The sequence below is a fragment of the Taudactylus pleione genome, unplaced genomic scaffold (genome assembly GCF_031769625.1).
Source record: "Taudactylus pleione unplaced genomic scaffold, aTauple2 ptg000389l, whole genome shotgun sequence".
NCBI classification, from domain to species: Eukaryota; Metazoa; Chordata; class Amphibia; order Anura; family Myobatrachidae; genus Taudactylus; species Taudactylus pleione.
Genome location: NW_028284790.1, coordinates 2,869,574 through 2,886,820, shown reverse-complemented (window position 1 = coordinate 2,886,820; position 17,247 = coordinate 2,869,574). Strand labels below are relative to the sequence as shown.

Below are 17,247 nucleotides of genomic sequence, written 5' to 3'. Positions count from 1 at the left end.
TTATGGATATCCACAGAACTCCACAGAGCCTTGGTTGAGTTCTATTGAACTAGCTATGGGACTTCAACTATATTGCATCGATTGATGTAAACTTACATTCTTCAAGTATCGCACAATACAATCCTTATACTGGTAATACCAGGTTTTTTAGGATCCCCTCCTCTAGGTTTTATTATACATTGTAGTGTATTATTGATTCATTTAGCTTATAATAATTTTCTGTAGTTAATAATATTATTGTCTTATATGTGATATTCTATGACCGGTCATATTGTTGTTTCAGGATATTAAATTTTCATTTATATTTTGATAAATTATATTGTGTTTTATTTTCAGTCAGGTCTTCTTTTCATCCCAATTAGCGCAGATAATACAATTACTAGTTTTGTGGATATATTATGTGCAAAACTTTGACCTTGGTATTATGTTAAATGTCATGTTTTTTTTCTATATTTCGCTGTCCATAGGGATTAGTAGTATATTTCCAATCCCCTTTTTTCTAAGATATGTGCTTTATGTGTAATGTCTATGTAAGTCTATTTTATTTAGACAGCAGTTCTAATTAAAAGTTATATTTTATATCCCTGTGACATTTCAGACTATGAGAGTGCACTCATAGAGTTTCTTGTTTGTTCCTCTTTGAACAATTTTTCACTTGTTAGTAAACCTGCTGTGTTGGAGATGCAATAATTAGCAGCCTAATTCCTGCATTTCTATGAAATTGCTATGAATTGTCCAACATAACTAATTAAGCACATGTGCAGTACGGGTTTGTGATCATGCATGCAGAGTGGCAGCAGACTGTCAGTGATTAGGACTCTGCTGTTTCTAGGTGGAGAGGGGCGGCGACAGCCTCGGGGCCTGATTCAGAGTCGGACGCTCTTTCAGAGCGCTCTCTCTGAATCAGTGCCCTCCCTCTCTTTTTTTAGAGCGGCCTCCTGGCCGCTCACATAGCTGTGGGTGACCACCCACAGCTATAGCGAGCGGCCAAAAAGATGGTCGCAATGGTCAAGACCATAGCGACCATCGGCCTTGCGACGAGACCTTTGTGGTAGGGTCTCATTGCCGCAAGCCCTGGAGTGCTTTTGGCTCTATCAGAGCCAAAAGCACTCCCAATGACATCACTTGTGATGTCAGTGGGGCCGGCCCCAGACTGTAGGTGTTCCCATGGGAACGCCTCCGTCTGGCCAGCCACACCCCCGGCATGCCCACCAAAGGGGGCGTGCTGTCACTCACCATCGACAACACGCCCCCTTTGTAGCGAGACCCATAGCGACGGCTTGCCCGTCGCTATCCGGGTCTCGCGCATGCGCACTTGGCCAACATCGACCCACTTGCGAGCACTCAGTGCCCGTGAGCGGGTCTGAATTAGGCCCTCTGTTCCACAAAACAGGCATGTAGCCGCCGTTGAGGGTGAGGGATGAGCCCAGGATCTCCTTCTGCTTTGGGAGATTTCCTGGCCTCTTTTGAGTAACTGCAATCACCGGCTTGAGTGACCCCCATGGTCCCACAGCTGGCAGGGGATCATGCAGATGATCCAATGCTTCGTCCTCAGATGCAGCTTGGATCAGTAATGCATGCAGGAGGCAGGAGGCAGGATGCTTCCTGCTGCATTACCAAATTTCTGCTATCGCAGATGCTAACATGTTAGTAGCTGTGATAGCATATATGTCCAAGCCTGAATCACCCCCTAAGTTTCTTCTTGCTCATAAAGAGCACTCTGTCATCAGGAATATTTGTAGACGCCATTGTGTATAACCTCAAAACAGTTCAAACTGCAGCTTTCTGAAAATTTAAGCTTCATGGACAAGTTATGGACAAATTAAAGCTATATAATCTTTACTTAGGGGTCTATTTACTAAGCAGTGTTAAGAGACAGTGTCAACAGCCAGTGGAAAGTGTGTAAGGCTTCTCAATCTGCACACCCACTATGCGCACTAATCAGCTTTTATCGGAAGGGGTATGGGATGCAGAGCCCTCTGACAAAGTACTATATGAAATGCGTTAGGACGGGGCCTGACTGACACAACACGCACACACCCATGGCGTTCTCCAGCTGGCATGGAGCTCCGGTGGTAACTGAGCACGGCATGTGAGTGGGCTTACAGCGTGGTGTGGGGACTGAGGAGACTCGTGGTCGAGATGGAGTTTGCCGTTGTGGTGCAGTATTATCATGTGGTATCCAGCCCACAGAGTTTTATGATCTGGTACGAGTACTACAACCTCGTTACTGGGAGTTATATGTTTTACTCCATGTAAATAAATTGATTAATGCACTATAGAGCGCTCCCTTTTCTCTTTTATACTTCCTATATATATATATATATATATATATATATACAAATATATATATATATATATACACACACACACATATATATATATAATTACACACACATTATATATATATATATATATATACACACTTATTATATATTTATATATATATACACACACACACATACTATATATATATACAGTATATACATATATATTTATATATATATATATATATATAATCGTCCATAGAAAATCGCACATCTCACACCTTTCTATGGACGATTATTGTAAAAAATCGTTTTTTCTTCTTTTTTCAAAATTGCACTTATGATATTTATTTTTATTGCTTTTCTTCAACATGTTTTTTGAGAAAATTTTTTTTTACAGAGAATGGATATAGGTGTTGGAGACCTGACTGGTACCAAGCGTTTTTTGGAGAAAGATATTTCAAAAATATTGTTTGCAGAAACTGACCAACTTGCCTTTGATATTGACAGTCCTGCTGATGTTTTTTCTGATTTAATCAAATTGAAGAAGAGGTATATTGAACTAGAACTTCATGGATTAACCTTGTCACAGTATCACAAGGACAAATTGATCCCTAGAGGGTTTCGTATTAAAAATCAGCCAACAATCGGCAGAAATAAAGAATTCTGCAGACAATGGTGTCTCATATTAAACCAATGTAGTTTCGATCTCATGATCTTGGTTATCCAGCAAGTCAATTCTGACATTGAAAATTTGAAAAAGGAAATTGCCGTGTGTGAAACCAATGGTTTGAATATATTGAGAGCAGACACTAGTACCGAGTGGTTGTCCAAATTAGAGAACAATATTGCAACTTTTAAGACTGATTTATTAACCTTCAAAAAATCCAAATATAAAAAAGTAAAGGAGGATTACAAAGATCTCAGGGTATATCCCTGGTTGGTGAGTCAGACAACCAGACGTCCCTGGAGAGGGGGTTCAACAAATAGGAGGAGATTTGAAAATACTTTTACTGATATAGAGTCACATACGTCATTCAGTGATTCAGATAATTCAGTTGCACAGAAGGGGCATTTTTTAAAAGAAAAAGTGTACACTCACAGCAGGATCAAATTAAAAGACCCTGCAGGCGAGGGGGGGTCAGGCATAGAAGGAAAACCAGAGGTCCCGACGGGGAATAAGGAGGTAGTGTTGTTTAATTTATCTAACTATACACCTAACACAGCAGAAATGTCAGTGTTATCAAAAGGTTTATCATTTGTACAAACTTACAAACAGAATGCTTTTAGATGGGAAACAGAATTATATCGCTTCCATAGGCAATTACGTTTAAAAGATTTTTTTGCTAGACAACCAAAAAGCTTGAACACTGGTCTACCATTTAGAACCAAAAGTTCTTTTGATCCACCTGTTAATAATCCTTCCATAGAAACTTTCATGCGACTAGTTAAAAAGGATACTATACCATTATTAAAGAAACAGGGTAAAATTCATAAAAATTTGAACAAAGACGAAATTAAGGCTATCCAGACCTTAAGAGATAACCCTGAGATTATAATTCGCCCAGCAGATAAGGGTGGGGGTGTAGTTATATTGAACCGGTCAGATTATGTTAATTAAGTTTTACGGCAACTTAATGATAGTACATGCTATCAAAAACTTACCTATGATCCTACAGGTTTATACAAACGTGAAATTGATAACATAATAGAAATGGGTGTTTCAAATGGTTGGATTGATGAACAAACCGCCGGGTTCTTAGTACAGGATTTTCCCAAGATTCCCCTGTTATATATATTGCCAAAAGTCCACAAGTCACTCATTAATCCTCCAGGTAGACCCATTGTCTCCTCAAGGGGTTCTTTAAGTCAAACACTTTCACAGTATGTGGATTATTATTTGCAGCCTATTGTACAAAAAACACCTTACTATGTGAAAGATACAACTGATTTCCTCAATAAATTAAAATCTTTTGGACCACCACCGGAACAGTGTCTACTTGTGACATTGGATGTCAACAGTTTATACACAAATATTGATAATGTTGAAGGGATGGAAGCCATTAGAAGAGTAGTGGGTATGAGCCCATACTATAATGGTCCACCCAGTGAATTCCTTTTCTTACTTATGGAGATCATCTTACACAAAAATTATTTTTTGTTTGACAACATGTTTTTTATTCAACGCAGGGGTACTGCCATGGGTTCGAATATGGCTCCGGCCTACGCGAATCTCTACATGTATGACTATGAGGTTAAGCACATTAAGTAAAATCAGCATTATTCATAATATATAGCATTTTATTTGCTTTACATAGATGACTTATTTTTATTCTGGACTGGCAGTGCCCCTGCGTTGAAAAGTTTTGTTGATTCTTTAAATTCTCTACCGGGTTCTATCAGGTTCACGTATTCCTGCAGTCCACTCAGTACTTCATTTTTGGATGTGTCTGTTGCAATTGAAGCAGGAGAATTCACTACGTCCATTTTTAAGAAATTGACTGATAAAAATAGCTTTTTACTGGCCAGCAGCTTCCATCTGCAACCCTTGAAAAAGGGATTGCCTTACTCACAAATGGTGAGAGTCGTAAGAACTACCTCGGATATCGATAAGATCCCAGAGGCCCTACAAAAAATGGGTCAAAATTTCATCAACAGGGACTACGATACTAAAGAGGTTCAGGCAGCTATTCAAAAATGTCTTAAATTAAAAAGAGAGGACCTATTAATTCACAAGATTAAAGTGGATGAATCTGAAAGGATGATAATATCAAGCACATATTCAATTTCGTCTACCTTGATGAGGAAAGTGATCATCAAATACTGGTATATTTTACAAAGTGACCCCATAGTGGGTCCTTTTTGCCAACAAAATCCACAATTTTGTTATAAACCCAGCCCCAATCTAAGAGAACGTATCACATTCTCAGATATAAGTCCAAGGGTCAATACGCGGGGTAATTGGCTCTCATCGAAAATTGGAGCCTTCAAGTGTGGTGGATGCATTAACTGTCGGCATTTACTAGTGGGAGAATCCTTTCATCACCCTGTTACGGGCAGACGTTACCAGCTCCGACATCGATTAACTTGTGAATCAAAGTATGTGGTATACATAATTGTATGTCCATGCAAAAAACTTTATGTGGGTAAGACCATACGTATGGTCAAGGAACGCATTGCGCTCCATAGGTCCTCAATTAAAAAAGCAGCCACTATGATGGACACCAGCACACCACCGTTAGCAAGGCATTTTATCCAGCATGGCCACGGTATGAAGGATTTTGTATTCAAACCAATTGATCACATACCACCACTAAGAAGAGGTGGTGATAGACACAGACTGTTGCTGCAACGTGAATGTGAGTGGATTTATAAGTTGGACTCAATGGTCCCTTTGGGTCTCAATGAGGAATTCACATTTTCATAATTTTTGTAAGCCATGAGCGAGACTGCAGGAATTAATACGTGCAAGAAAAAATAAGAAAAAACATAAGTAAATGTTTTGTGTAAAGCTTAGTGAGATTAGAAATATTAACATGTGTAGAGAAAAACATTGGTTTGTGTATACACAGTATATTTTTCTTTTTTTGATTGGATCCTTTCTGTGAAATTGTGCACGTGATTTATTGAAATTGATGGTCATTTGTACACATGAAATTGGATTGGAACTTGTAGAAAACATGTTTTTAGAGCATGTATTGTATACAGATTAGAATTATTTCCCCTTGGATTTGCATATAACTTTATACTAATTCCTAATATGTTTTGTACAATATTTGAACACTAGATATGTATATTGATGTTTTGCATATGGGGTATAGAATGTATTTATTGTTATATATTTTATTGCATTGATGGGTAAATTTGATCTATCTTGTTGGTAAACAGGTAGTGCTACTGCGTTTGATTAGCAGCGCTGGAGGACATTTGTCAGAATTGAGTGCCTTCGGTTGCTATGGTGATGAGACGCTAGTGACTCTGTATTGGGTTGTATTGTTAGAGATCTGGCAGCCGCTTCCTGTCAGACGGAACTCTGTGGCTGATAGTAGTTGGTGGGGAAGCCACAGTAGTTCCGTTGTGTCCGGCGCATCACTTCCGTTTTGACGGAGGACGGCGTCCCGCCATGTGGATCATGGTGTGGATGCGGAGAGTCCGTCTTCCGGGATGTGATGGCCGCTCAGATGGGAGGTGATGCATGCCAGGTGCGTGCACAGGTGAGAGTACTCATCATGGGGGTGTTAGGTATTTAAGGGCATTCGTTGCTAGAGTTGGCATAGCAGACCCTTGAGGAAGGTGGCAACACCGAAACAGCTGTCGGGCTGGGAGCTATCAATATGCCTATAACAACGGCGATATGATAAGTATCATTATGTCATCTACATGGATGGAATGCAGCTATATGCCTTTTTTTGCATTGAAATAAATGTTGTCTTTTTTGCTACAAAGCTGGTGTGCTGGTTGGTGCTGCCTGTTTCCTTGGATACAGTTTAAGCATTACATTTATATATATATATATATATATATATATATATATATAAATGTCTATATACACATATATGTACACATATATACACACACACACACATATATATATATACACTATATATGATATATATATAGTTTGTGGGTTATGCTCTGTCTCTCCAGCCCTGCACAGTGTTCTTGCAATCCCCTTCTCCCCCAGCCAGGCTGCATGAAAATCTTACCCCTTTGCTCCAGGTCCAGGCTGGTGATGGTGCGGCTCCTCTCTTCATTATTAGCGCGCTGTGACATAATGGGATTCTGACTGGTGTCTGGATTCCGGCGTCGGCATTTTGAGCACCGGTATCCCGACAGCTGGGATATCAACTACATCCCACTTTTATCAAATCCTTTCTTTGTCACAGTGAAATATACCATCTTTACAGAGGCAAATTATTGGTTCCTTTGGACATGCAATTTAACTGTGTTTTTATGCTGCTGACCAAGACCTGATGCTATATCCTAGTGAGACGTCATCAAGTCTTTTTATTTATATACCATTTTGTGTATCCTGTGGGTTTTTTTCTAGTTCTGCTTTATTAATTAAATTTTTACATGAATTTAATGTAAATATGTTTTATCTTTATTTTTTGTGAGTTAAGTCAAACCTCTTAATGCTTAAAACCGGGCTCACGTTGTTTGATTTAGAGCAACACCAGGGTCTCACACATTCTTTATTTAACATTGTAACTATAAATCAAATTATTTCAATCTGTTGATGTATAAATTTGCTTCATTGTGCATAAATGACTGTCCATCCTTTTATCCATTTCAATAATAGTTACATACAAATAGAAGGTTATTTGTACATGGAGGGTGGGGCAGCACCTAAGATCTGTGGTGTAGCTGTTTGTCACTCAGGTTGTGCTAGAACAGTTTTTCTTGTCAGAAAGCTTTATTGCATGTAGATGAAGAACGAGTCTCACAATTTTCTTTTGTAAACTTTCAGTACAGTTCTTACCTTATGTGACTTGTTGACTGGGAGTCTAAAGTTGGGCACACACACTGCACAGATATATCTGCAGATGATGGTCGTTCATACACACTGAACGACCCTCATCTGCTTCTGGCCACGTGTCTTGCCCCCTCCCCGCGGCCTCTGATGCATGTGTATGGGCGGTCAGCAGACGGCCTGTACACACTTGCCGATGGACAGATATGTCTGCAGATATATCGGCCATCGGCTGTGCAGCACAGCCGACATGATATGTCTGTGAACGACGTCATTCATAGACATATCGCTTGTACACACTGGCTGACGGGCACCCGATATATTGGCCGATCAATTGATCGGCCAATATATCTGTCAGTGTGTACTCAGCTTAAGTGAAAAGCGCAAGGTGCATATGCTTACATGTTTATTAAGTCATGGCATTATCTTTTAACACAGATTGCTGCAGGAAGTCTCAGTTTCTAGATGAAATCTTGGAAGATGTCCCATCAGTGTCGCTTACTTCATGATGACATACATGGATAGTAGCCTTATTTTAACTTGGCTCCCCAACAATAAATGCATTTCATGACCCTGTATATAATCATCATCTCTTTATTTTCATGGTAAGTGACACTCTGTAATTCATTGTTATGTGTTTATCAATGGTCATCTTGTAAAATGTATATCTGCATATCTTTGTAGTCAAAGGGGCATATGTATCACGCCTCAGAGAGAGATAAAATGGAGAATCTTCCCAAAGAATCCAATCAGCTTGTAACTATCATTTATATAGCACAGACTTTAAAATGACAGAAGCTGATTGATTGCTTTGGGCAACTGTTCCACTTCATCTCACTCCAAGGCTTGATACATCTCCCCTATATTATCTGCTTGGTTTCTAGCCTATGTCTAGCCTATGATGCAACTATTGTACATTTTGTTAGAAGTGGAGTGCACTACTACGTAGTCTCCAACAGAATGGCCCCTGTAGGGATAATGCATACCTTAACCAAAATGACTGCTTGTAATGTATCTGAGCATGTGCGGCACCATCTTATCACTGTGAATGAGCGACATAGTGGAGTACAGACATCATCCTCTTAGCTCCAGAGTTCTGTGACATTACCCCACTGCATCCACTGTTCCAGACTCTGTACTGTTATCCTGATAGAGGAACATCACTGGCTGGTGAGCTTTCTGCACTCCTGCTCCGCTACAGGCCCTGCTTCATTAATAAATATATATGTAACAGACAGTAAGTATGGTTGTACATTCACTTTCTACAAATAAACCGCAGAGCCTGGTTAAGCTACCTGAGAGATCATTGCCTACATAATTACCCACTAGTGTGTACAGTATTCTGCTTATCCTCAATATACATACATTCCCAACACATTTCAGAAAATCATAGGATAAACCACAACAGACTAATGTTGTGCTGAATATTCTAGTACAGAGTTTCCCAAAATCCGCCGTTACAGTTTAGGTTTGAAGGCTATTCATGCTTGAACACAGGTGACTTAATAGGTACCTCAGTCAATTTTATTTAACCATCTGAACTTAAGCACGGATTAGTAATGTTAAGCAGAAGGTGTATAGGGTAGTCTATGCAGATACATAGAAATTCAAACGGCGTCAGTTCTCACCTAGTATGCTTTTGATAAAGACCCAGGAGATCAAAACGCATCAAGCAGGAGGTGTGTGCATGTTCCTGAGACTTGACCGGTGACCAAGGGATTTGTAAGCAGTGGGACCCTGTTTATGTTGATCCCTTAGGATGATCCGGACATCCTGAGCACCGGCTACCTGGCAGGGCTGGCTCCAGATGTTCTAGCACCCTGTGCAAGAAATTTTGGAGCGCTTCCTCCTCCCAATCCAACTATATGCATAATTAATACTTTTATTATTATTATTTTTATATATATTGTCCCCCACAGGAAATAAAGATAAAACACGTTGGCCCAAACACAGGAAAAAATAAAACACCCGCCCACACACACACAGGGAAAAATAAAACTGCATCACTGTAGAGAACTGTGTGGACCGGACGACTTCAGGCTGCGTGACCTATAATTTGATGCTGCCGCATCACCATAGGACACCTCCTGAGCCGCGTCTGAGCCACTTGGAAGAGCCCAACATTAGCCCAAGGTTAGTACTGCTGCGTTACCTCCACACCAGTTATCATCAGCCAGCAGGTGTGTTAGCATCTCACATACTGTAGCAGCACTGTTACATGGGCGCTGCCATCTTGGATTTGCTCTATCTTCGCAACTGACCAATTCCTTCCCTGAACCTGTGGTCACCCGTGTGCTGTCAGCCAACCCTGATTTGGCCCTCTTGAGGCGGGCTATTTAAATGGCTTCCGTGGACTTCCTTTGTGCCTATACTTTGCCTAACCTACCTGGTCAGCAGATCTCGTGTGTCCAGTTTCTGGATATCTTTGCGTTCCTGCATTCCAGTGACTCCTTCTGGAAGTCTCCTTGTACCACTGTACAATGTGGGGAAGGCCGAATTTGAAGGAAACTCTGAATTCACAAACAGTGGTGTCAGGAGAGATAACTAGGAGGAAAAACTGTATGTGCTTGTTTCTGAAGCTTGTGCCAGCATGATGTAGAGGGGCCAACTAGTGTTTGCTGTTGTCCACTTCAAACTGAAATCTCAAATGAATACTAATTTTAAACCTACTGTTCTCCCCAGCCAGGAGCAATTTTTAGTGTATCAGATTCTCAATTCATTAGAGTTTTTGAAGTAGAGGGTGGAAATTGATTTTATAGATTTGGAAAGTGTTTTTGTTAAGCAGGATGCACAGAATGTGATCTGGATGGGGTGCCACAAAAATGCAAGCCTTCCACCAAAGCTGGAGCAATGGTAAGGTTGAGCGCTACTGACTGTCCATGTTTGATTTGACATTTTATTCATTAATCCACCTATCCTGCTGATAAACGTTTTCTCTTTAAAGAAATAAAGTCTATTTTACTAGACCCTGTATTGATTAATAACAGCCTCATTAAAAACTACTATTCCTCATCACCGCTTGATATCAGAGTTGGTTGAATGTAGTTGTGGATCCTCCATGTTTTGAAATTTGATTTGCTTTGAGCAATATTAATGCCAGTTTATCATCCCTCAATTTCTACAAAAGTAGATGAAAATTAACATTTTCACCTACTTTTGTAGAAATTAAGTATCGGGGTCATTCATTATATCACAGATATCTCCTGTTTACCTTTCAGTCATCAAGCTCCAATAATATTTTTTTCGGAGCTTGACAGCGGGAACCTTGAGTATATCAGGATACACTTGATAGAAGATAAGGCATCAATCTTTCTTGGGCAAACTACTGTAAGTCATACTTTATAGAGCCAAGTAAACAAGTCCTGCAGTTTAGACAGCCTGACCTTAAAGTCTGGAGAATAACATTTAATCAGTCATGTGATGTTTATTCAGACTGATGAGTTATGCACAGTAACAAACAGCATAAGAAACAGCACGTAGCGATTAGCCATTTAACTACATATCAACACCACTAATATTAAATGCACAACCCGGCATGTTTAAGAAATCTTACCAAATGTTCTTATTAATATAGTATCCTTTATGATATTTAATTTCACATGAAGTTGCCCTTAGTAGCTTTTAAAGCAAATACATTTTATTTTGATCTTTTTTTTTACTTAAACCTCATCTTTGTAGATACCCATTGTCTTGTCTACTAAAATGTCTATTGTTCCGCTTTTAATCAAGAAGTTTTATTCTATGGGTTCCTTAAGCCTAACAAAAAGACTTTGCCACTACCCTTAAGAGGATGGGGTACTGTCACAACCCTGCTTTTGCAGTCCTTTTGCAGTAATGCTGTCTCTGTATAGGTTGCTTTGCTTCTTGCACATACCCAGTTTGAACATTTCTTTATAGGTCCTTCGCCCAAAAACGTGCTTGTTTAATTGTTGCTCCCAAGTAGGTATGCAGTGTGACTTGTAAATGAGAGCTTTCCCATGACATTGATCTTGCCTGTAATGAACCTGGTCTGTTATTTGGTTAGTGACTGAACTATTATTGTTGCCTGACATTTCTGATCATTTAACTTCATTATTGTATACTGACCCTGCTTGTCACCATGTTTATCGCTTGTGACCCTGACTGTGCTGTCTGCCCCTAACCAGGGACTAAATTCTAAATTAGTACATAAGCTGCCTTGGTGTATTTCTGATAATTATCCTAAATGTCTATAGTTATCATGCACTACTTGCCATTGCCTGTGGGTCTTCCCAACTTGCCATGGCATACGGGTCTTTCCATTAAGACATGCAAACAAAATTCACGTTAAAAGTAGTTAAGTGTTGCTTTTTAATAAAGTAATTTCTGAGAATTCTTCTTATGTCCAAAAGTGATAGAGCCAAATTGAAAAAGTATGGGTATTCTGTAACACTCAATAGGCTCTGCAGTTACCCATGGTTTGAATGCAGTTATCATTCTTCATATGGGTAGGCATCTTTTTTTTTTGTAAACAAATTTTTATTAATTTTTCAGATTATTATTCAAATAATACATCACATAGGAATACGCGGACATAACAAACATAATATGAATAAAGGGAGAAGCACAAGGGAAAAGACATAGAGGAAGGTGAGGGGAAGGGGGGAGAACATAATATAAAATGAGAGTCGATTAGAACCATATATCTATACTCTGAGGTAGAACTTTATATCCAGACAAAATTAAGTGGAATAAATGCAGGTGTGTGTGATCTAATTTAGGAAAACCAGTTAGTCCAAACACTTAGTTAGGACCTAAATCACGAGGATGAAGCAATACGCCTTAGTAAATACCATTCAGTGTTCTCGAATAGTTTAATAATATGAGCCTTAAATGAGTCATCTAGAATATTGATATAGAGTTCCCATATTTCATAGAACCTTTCTACTCCCTTATCTAGATATGGTTTGGTCGAGTGCCTGTCAAAGTATTGTACAGTAATTGTAGCATTTTTGTTTGACCTCATTGAGGGTAGGGGAGGATTTTGTGGTCCAACGAGCAAGGATGAATTTCTTCGCCAATGTTATTTTTGCCTGGACTCAGATCCCAGAATTTAAAATGAACACAAAAACAAGCAAGTAAGTTAGGTTGCAGGTGGAGAGAAAATATTAAGTTAACAAAATGTATTACTTTGTGGCAAAACTTGCTAATTTTACTACACTCCCACATGCAGTGTATAATGTAGCATTAGCTGCATGACACTTAGGACATTCGCCCTTTTCTGATGATACCATATATTTACTTTGGGCTGGGTAGATGGAGGCTCTCTGAATTGTTCTTATGTGAACTTCTTGTAGATATGCTGACTGCAAACATCTGAGAGTGGAATCATAGTGAGTAATCCAATCTCACAAAGAAGTGAGAGAGGGAATATCTACTTTCCAAGTATTGAAAAAAGAGGACCATTGAGGTGCAGAGAGTTTATGAGTTAAATGAGGACATATTTATTTTATATGAAACTGTATTGATAATTTTCAAGAGTGAATAAAGTGGGTTGAGTTCCACGGCTTCATGCGATAGCGATGGAAGAAATGTAATTCCTAGATTGTAAATACATATAGAAATGTTGTTTTTGCGAATGAAACAGAATCGGTATGACATACTGCCAGACATAAGCCCGGCAGATGTAATACAAATGCTTGAAGGCAGAAGACTGAAGATCCCAACAAGGTAAGTGTGGGGGGGTTAGGTTAGGTTTAACCCTCCCCCTCGCGGCTGTACGCTGCTGACGCCTGGCTTACCTTCGTTCGGTATGATGGGTGTCGTGATTTCGTCGGGTGGATAATGATAGGCATCGGGATTTTGACGCCTATCATTAGTCCCATACCAGGATTTCACAGTCAGGAAGCCGGCAGTCGGCATTTCGACCGCCGGCTTCCTGACCGCATACTAATTAAACATCTGTTGTAAGTCTGTGAAAGATAATATATGCCCACCTGGGTCAAACAGTTTGGCTATCAATGATAATCCTTTTTCTTTCCAACAGTGTTACGCACAAAAAGGGCTAACGCTGGGCTCTTGATTGTTTTCTGGAGACCAACTAGTCTAATGTTGTTCCGGCAAGACTGGTTTTCCAAGTTGTCTATTATATTCAACAAGTGAAAGTTATCTTATTCAAGCTTGAGCACTGTGCACTTTACATGTGAAACATCTTGAAAAACTTCACCCAGTTTGTGTTCTGATTCTGTGACTCTATGGGTTAACTGTTGTAACTGTGAGGTGATGTCAGAGACAGCCTGACATAAGAGGGGACCCATAGATGTTTTTATAGCATCAACCACAACATTATATTTGATAGGTACCACAGGGGAGCAGCGTGTCTGTGGCAAGGTAGATGAATCTTGTGCAACTGTTGATTTCTTTGCTGTAGGAATTACTGCTTCAGTCTCAGCATTCGGCGCCATGTTGGGATCCGCATGGCGTGTCTCTGCTGCTGCGGCTTCAGCGTGGTGGTGGAGGAGATATATTTCCTCATAAAAGGTCAGCCGGGGGTAGGCAATGTGTTATCCTAGGCAGGAGGCTGGAGTGCAGCCTTGAAATAGGCTTTAATTGCGGGACAGCGGCGGAGCTCAGCGCCGGAGCTGGCTGCTCCATCGGACCAGAACCAGAAGTCTCAGGTAGGCATCTTTTTTTGTAAATGCCGAACCAATGTTTGTACCTCCTTAAATTACTAAACAGCTGGCTGAGATGGAGAATATACAGTACATGGAGGAACTGGTCTTATGGACCCATGGTTGCTTGGAATCCTTCTATGACATGGTCCAACTGTTTTTTATTTAAAGACTCTTCAGATGATAAAACTGGTAGAAGTTATTAATGGTTCTGCCCCGTAATATGAGTTTTGATGCAAAACTAATTTTGTGTTCTCCTGTGTTGACCGACAAATTCTAGGACCATGACTGTTTATTCCATGTTAAAAGTTGTTGCATAGTTACAGCAATACTTCCGTGGGATATGATTGGCCGCTGTCCACTGTAGTCCCCTCCTCATTGCCTACGTCCCCACCTCACTCTGATTTGTACTAAGACACATGAAGTATTATAGAAATAAGATCTGAATGGTCATTGGAATGTATGCAGCCTCTCAAAAAAAAATAATATTTCATCCCTAATTTATTTCTTATACTTTCTTTTTTCTTCAGCTTTGCTTTTTCCACTATGGATCTATGGAAGGCAATACATGATGATCTGGAATCACTTTATAAAGCAAGTAACTTCTGTCTTGTTTTAGTGATCTACTATATTTTTCAGAAGTATTGGAGTGCATCCTTGCAGCAAATGCAGCATACTTGGAGAATTATAAATGTCACATATACTATTACATTTCACCCTTAATTTAGGAGGTACTTGTAGAATTATAAATGTCACATATACTATGACATTTCACCCTTGGTTTAGGAGGTACTTGTAGAATTATAAATGTCACATATACTATGACATTTCACCATTAATTTAGTAGGTACATGTAGAATTATAAATGTCACATATACTGTTACATTACACCCTTAATTTAGTAGGTCCATGTAGAATTATAAATGTCACATATAATATGACATTTCATCCTTAATTTAGGAGGTACTTGTAGAATTATAAATGTCACATATACTATGACATTTCACCCTTGGTTTAGGAGGTACTTGTAGAATTATAAATGTCACATATACTATGACATTTCACCCTTAATTTAGTAGGTACATGTAGAATTATAAATGTCACATATACTGTTACATTACACCCTTAATTTAGTAGGTACATGTAGAATTATAAATGTCACATATAATATGACATTTCATCCTTAATTTAGGAGGTACATGTAGAATTATAAATGTCACATATACTATGACATTTCACCCTTAATTTAGTAGGTACATGTAGAATTATAAATGTCACATATACTGTTACATTACACCCTTAATTTAGTAGGTACATGTAGAATTATAAATGTCACATATAATATGACATTTCATCCTTAATTTAGGAGGTACATGTAGAATTATAAATGTCACATATAATATGACATTTCACCCTTAATTTAGGAGGTACTTGTAGAATTATAAATGTCACATATACTATTACAATTCACCCTTAATTTAGGAGGTACTTGTAGAATTATAAATGTCACATATACTATGACATTTCACCCTTAATTTATGAGGTACTTGTAGAATTATACATGTCACATATACTATTACAATTCACCCTTAATTTAGGAGGTACTTGTAGAATTCTAAATGCCACATATACTATTACAATTCACCCTTAATTTAGGAGGTACTTATAGAATTATAAATGTCACATATACTATGACATTTCGCCCTTGGTTTAGGAGGTAATTGTAGAATTATAAATGTCACATATACTATGACATTTCACCCTGAATTTAGGAGGTACATGTAGAATTATAAATGTCACACATACTGTTACATTACACCCAGGGCCGGATTGAGTACCACATGGGCCTGGAGCTGAAAATGAACAAGGGACTATAATGAGAAGCAGAGGAGGTATGACCGCTGTGTGTGGCCAGTGCCATGTGGGCACTGGCCACCCCTATACTCTCAGCCCCAATGTCTCCCTAAATATGTAAAAGAGAAAAATGCTTCATTTTGTGAGGTAAATAGAATACAATTTTACTACTTATGATCTATGGCTGAGCGTGTGGAGAGTAGATGGCCAGTCAACATCATGTTGTCAGGACAGTGGGCCTATTTTGTATGTGGAGGCCTGGAGCTGTAGCTCCATCCGCCCCATTGTTAATATGGCCCTGATTACACCCTTAATTTAGGAGGTACATGTAGAATTATAAATGTCACATATACTATGACATTTCATCCTTAATTTAGGAGGTACATGTAGAATTATAAATGTCACATATACTATGACATTTCACCCTTAATTTAAGAGGTACATGTAGAATTATAAATGTCACATATACTATTACATTTGAAATGGTCAAAGACACTAACCAAAGTATGCGAATGTAGTATGGTAGGCTATAAAATAAAACATATAATTATACACACTCTAAATACTACAGCACATACAAGGTAGTGACACAAAATATTAAACAATCTTTTGTGCTTAGGACCAAGAGAGAATCTAAATGTTATTTATGAAGATTGCTTAAATGTGCAAATCTGCACTAAAACTAGGGATCAGTGGGTTCGAATTTCCGAAATCCGAACCCCCCGATCCCCCCCGATCCGAGCCGGGAACCGAGTTTGACTCGGGTTTTCCCGCAAGACTCGGTTCCCGAAACAAGGCAAAACGTCATCATCCTGCTGTCAGATTCTCGTGAGTTTTGGATTCTATAAAGGTCCCGTTGTCGCCGCCATTTTTCATTCTGGCTATGGAGTGTGCAGAGTTAGGGAGCTGGGAGCTGTTGGTTGTCACTCAGTGTTGTGTGTTACTACTTAAATAATAAAGTACTGCTGGCTGGCTACTGTGAAGAGGGAGGGAGCTGGGAGCTGTTGCTGATGCTGACCATAGG

General features: G+C 39.2%; 1 protein-coding gene and 1 long non-coding RNA gene across 2 annotated transcripts in view; both read left to right on the top strand.

Moving 5' to 3' along the window:
* LOC148507665 (uncharacterized) overlaps positions 1-8,295 on the top strand; it is a 97,507-nt gene extending 89,212 nt beyond the window's left edge. Inside the window, exon 3 of the long non-coding RNA XR_015869681.1 lies at positions 8,179-8,295. This is a non-coding gene — a long non-coding RNA (uncharacterized LOC148507665). The remainder of the gene's footprint in view (positions 1-8,178) is intronic.
* Positions 8,296-8,330: 35 nt separating this feature from the next.
* IL15 (interleukin 15) overlaps positions 8,331-17,247 on the top strand; it is a 55,461-nt gene continuing 46,544 nt past the window's right edge. Inside the window, exon 1 of the mRNA XM_088445779.1 lies at positions 8,331-8,345. Within this exon, the coding sequence (XP_088301905.1) occupies positions 8,343-8,345 (3 nt within the window). The 5' untranslated portion in view covers positions 8,331-8,342. The remainder of the gene's footprint in view (positions 8,346-17,247) is intronic.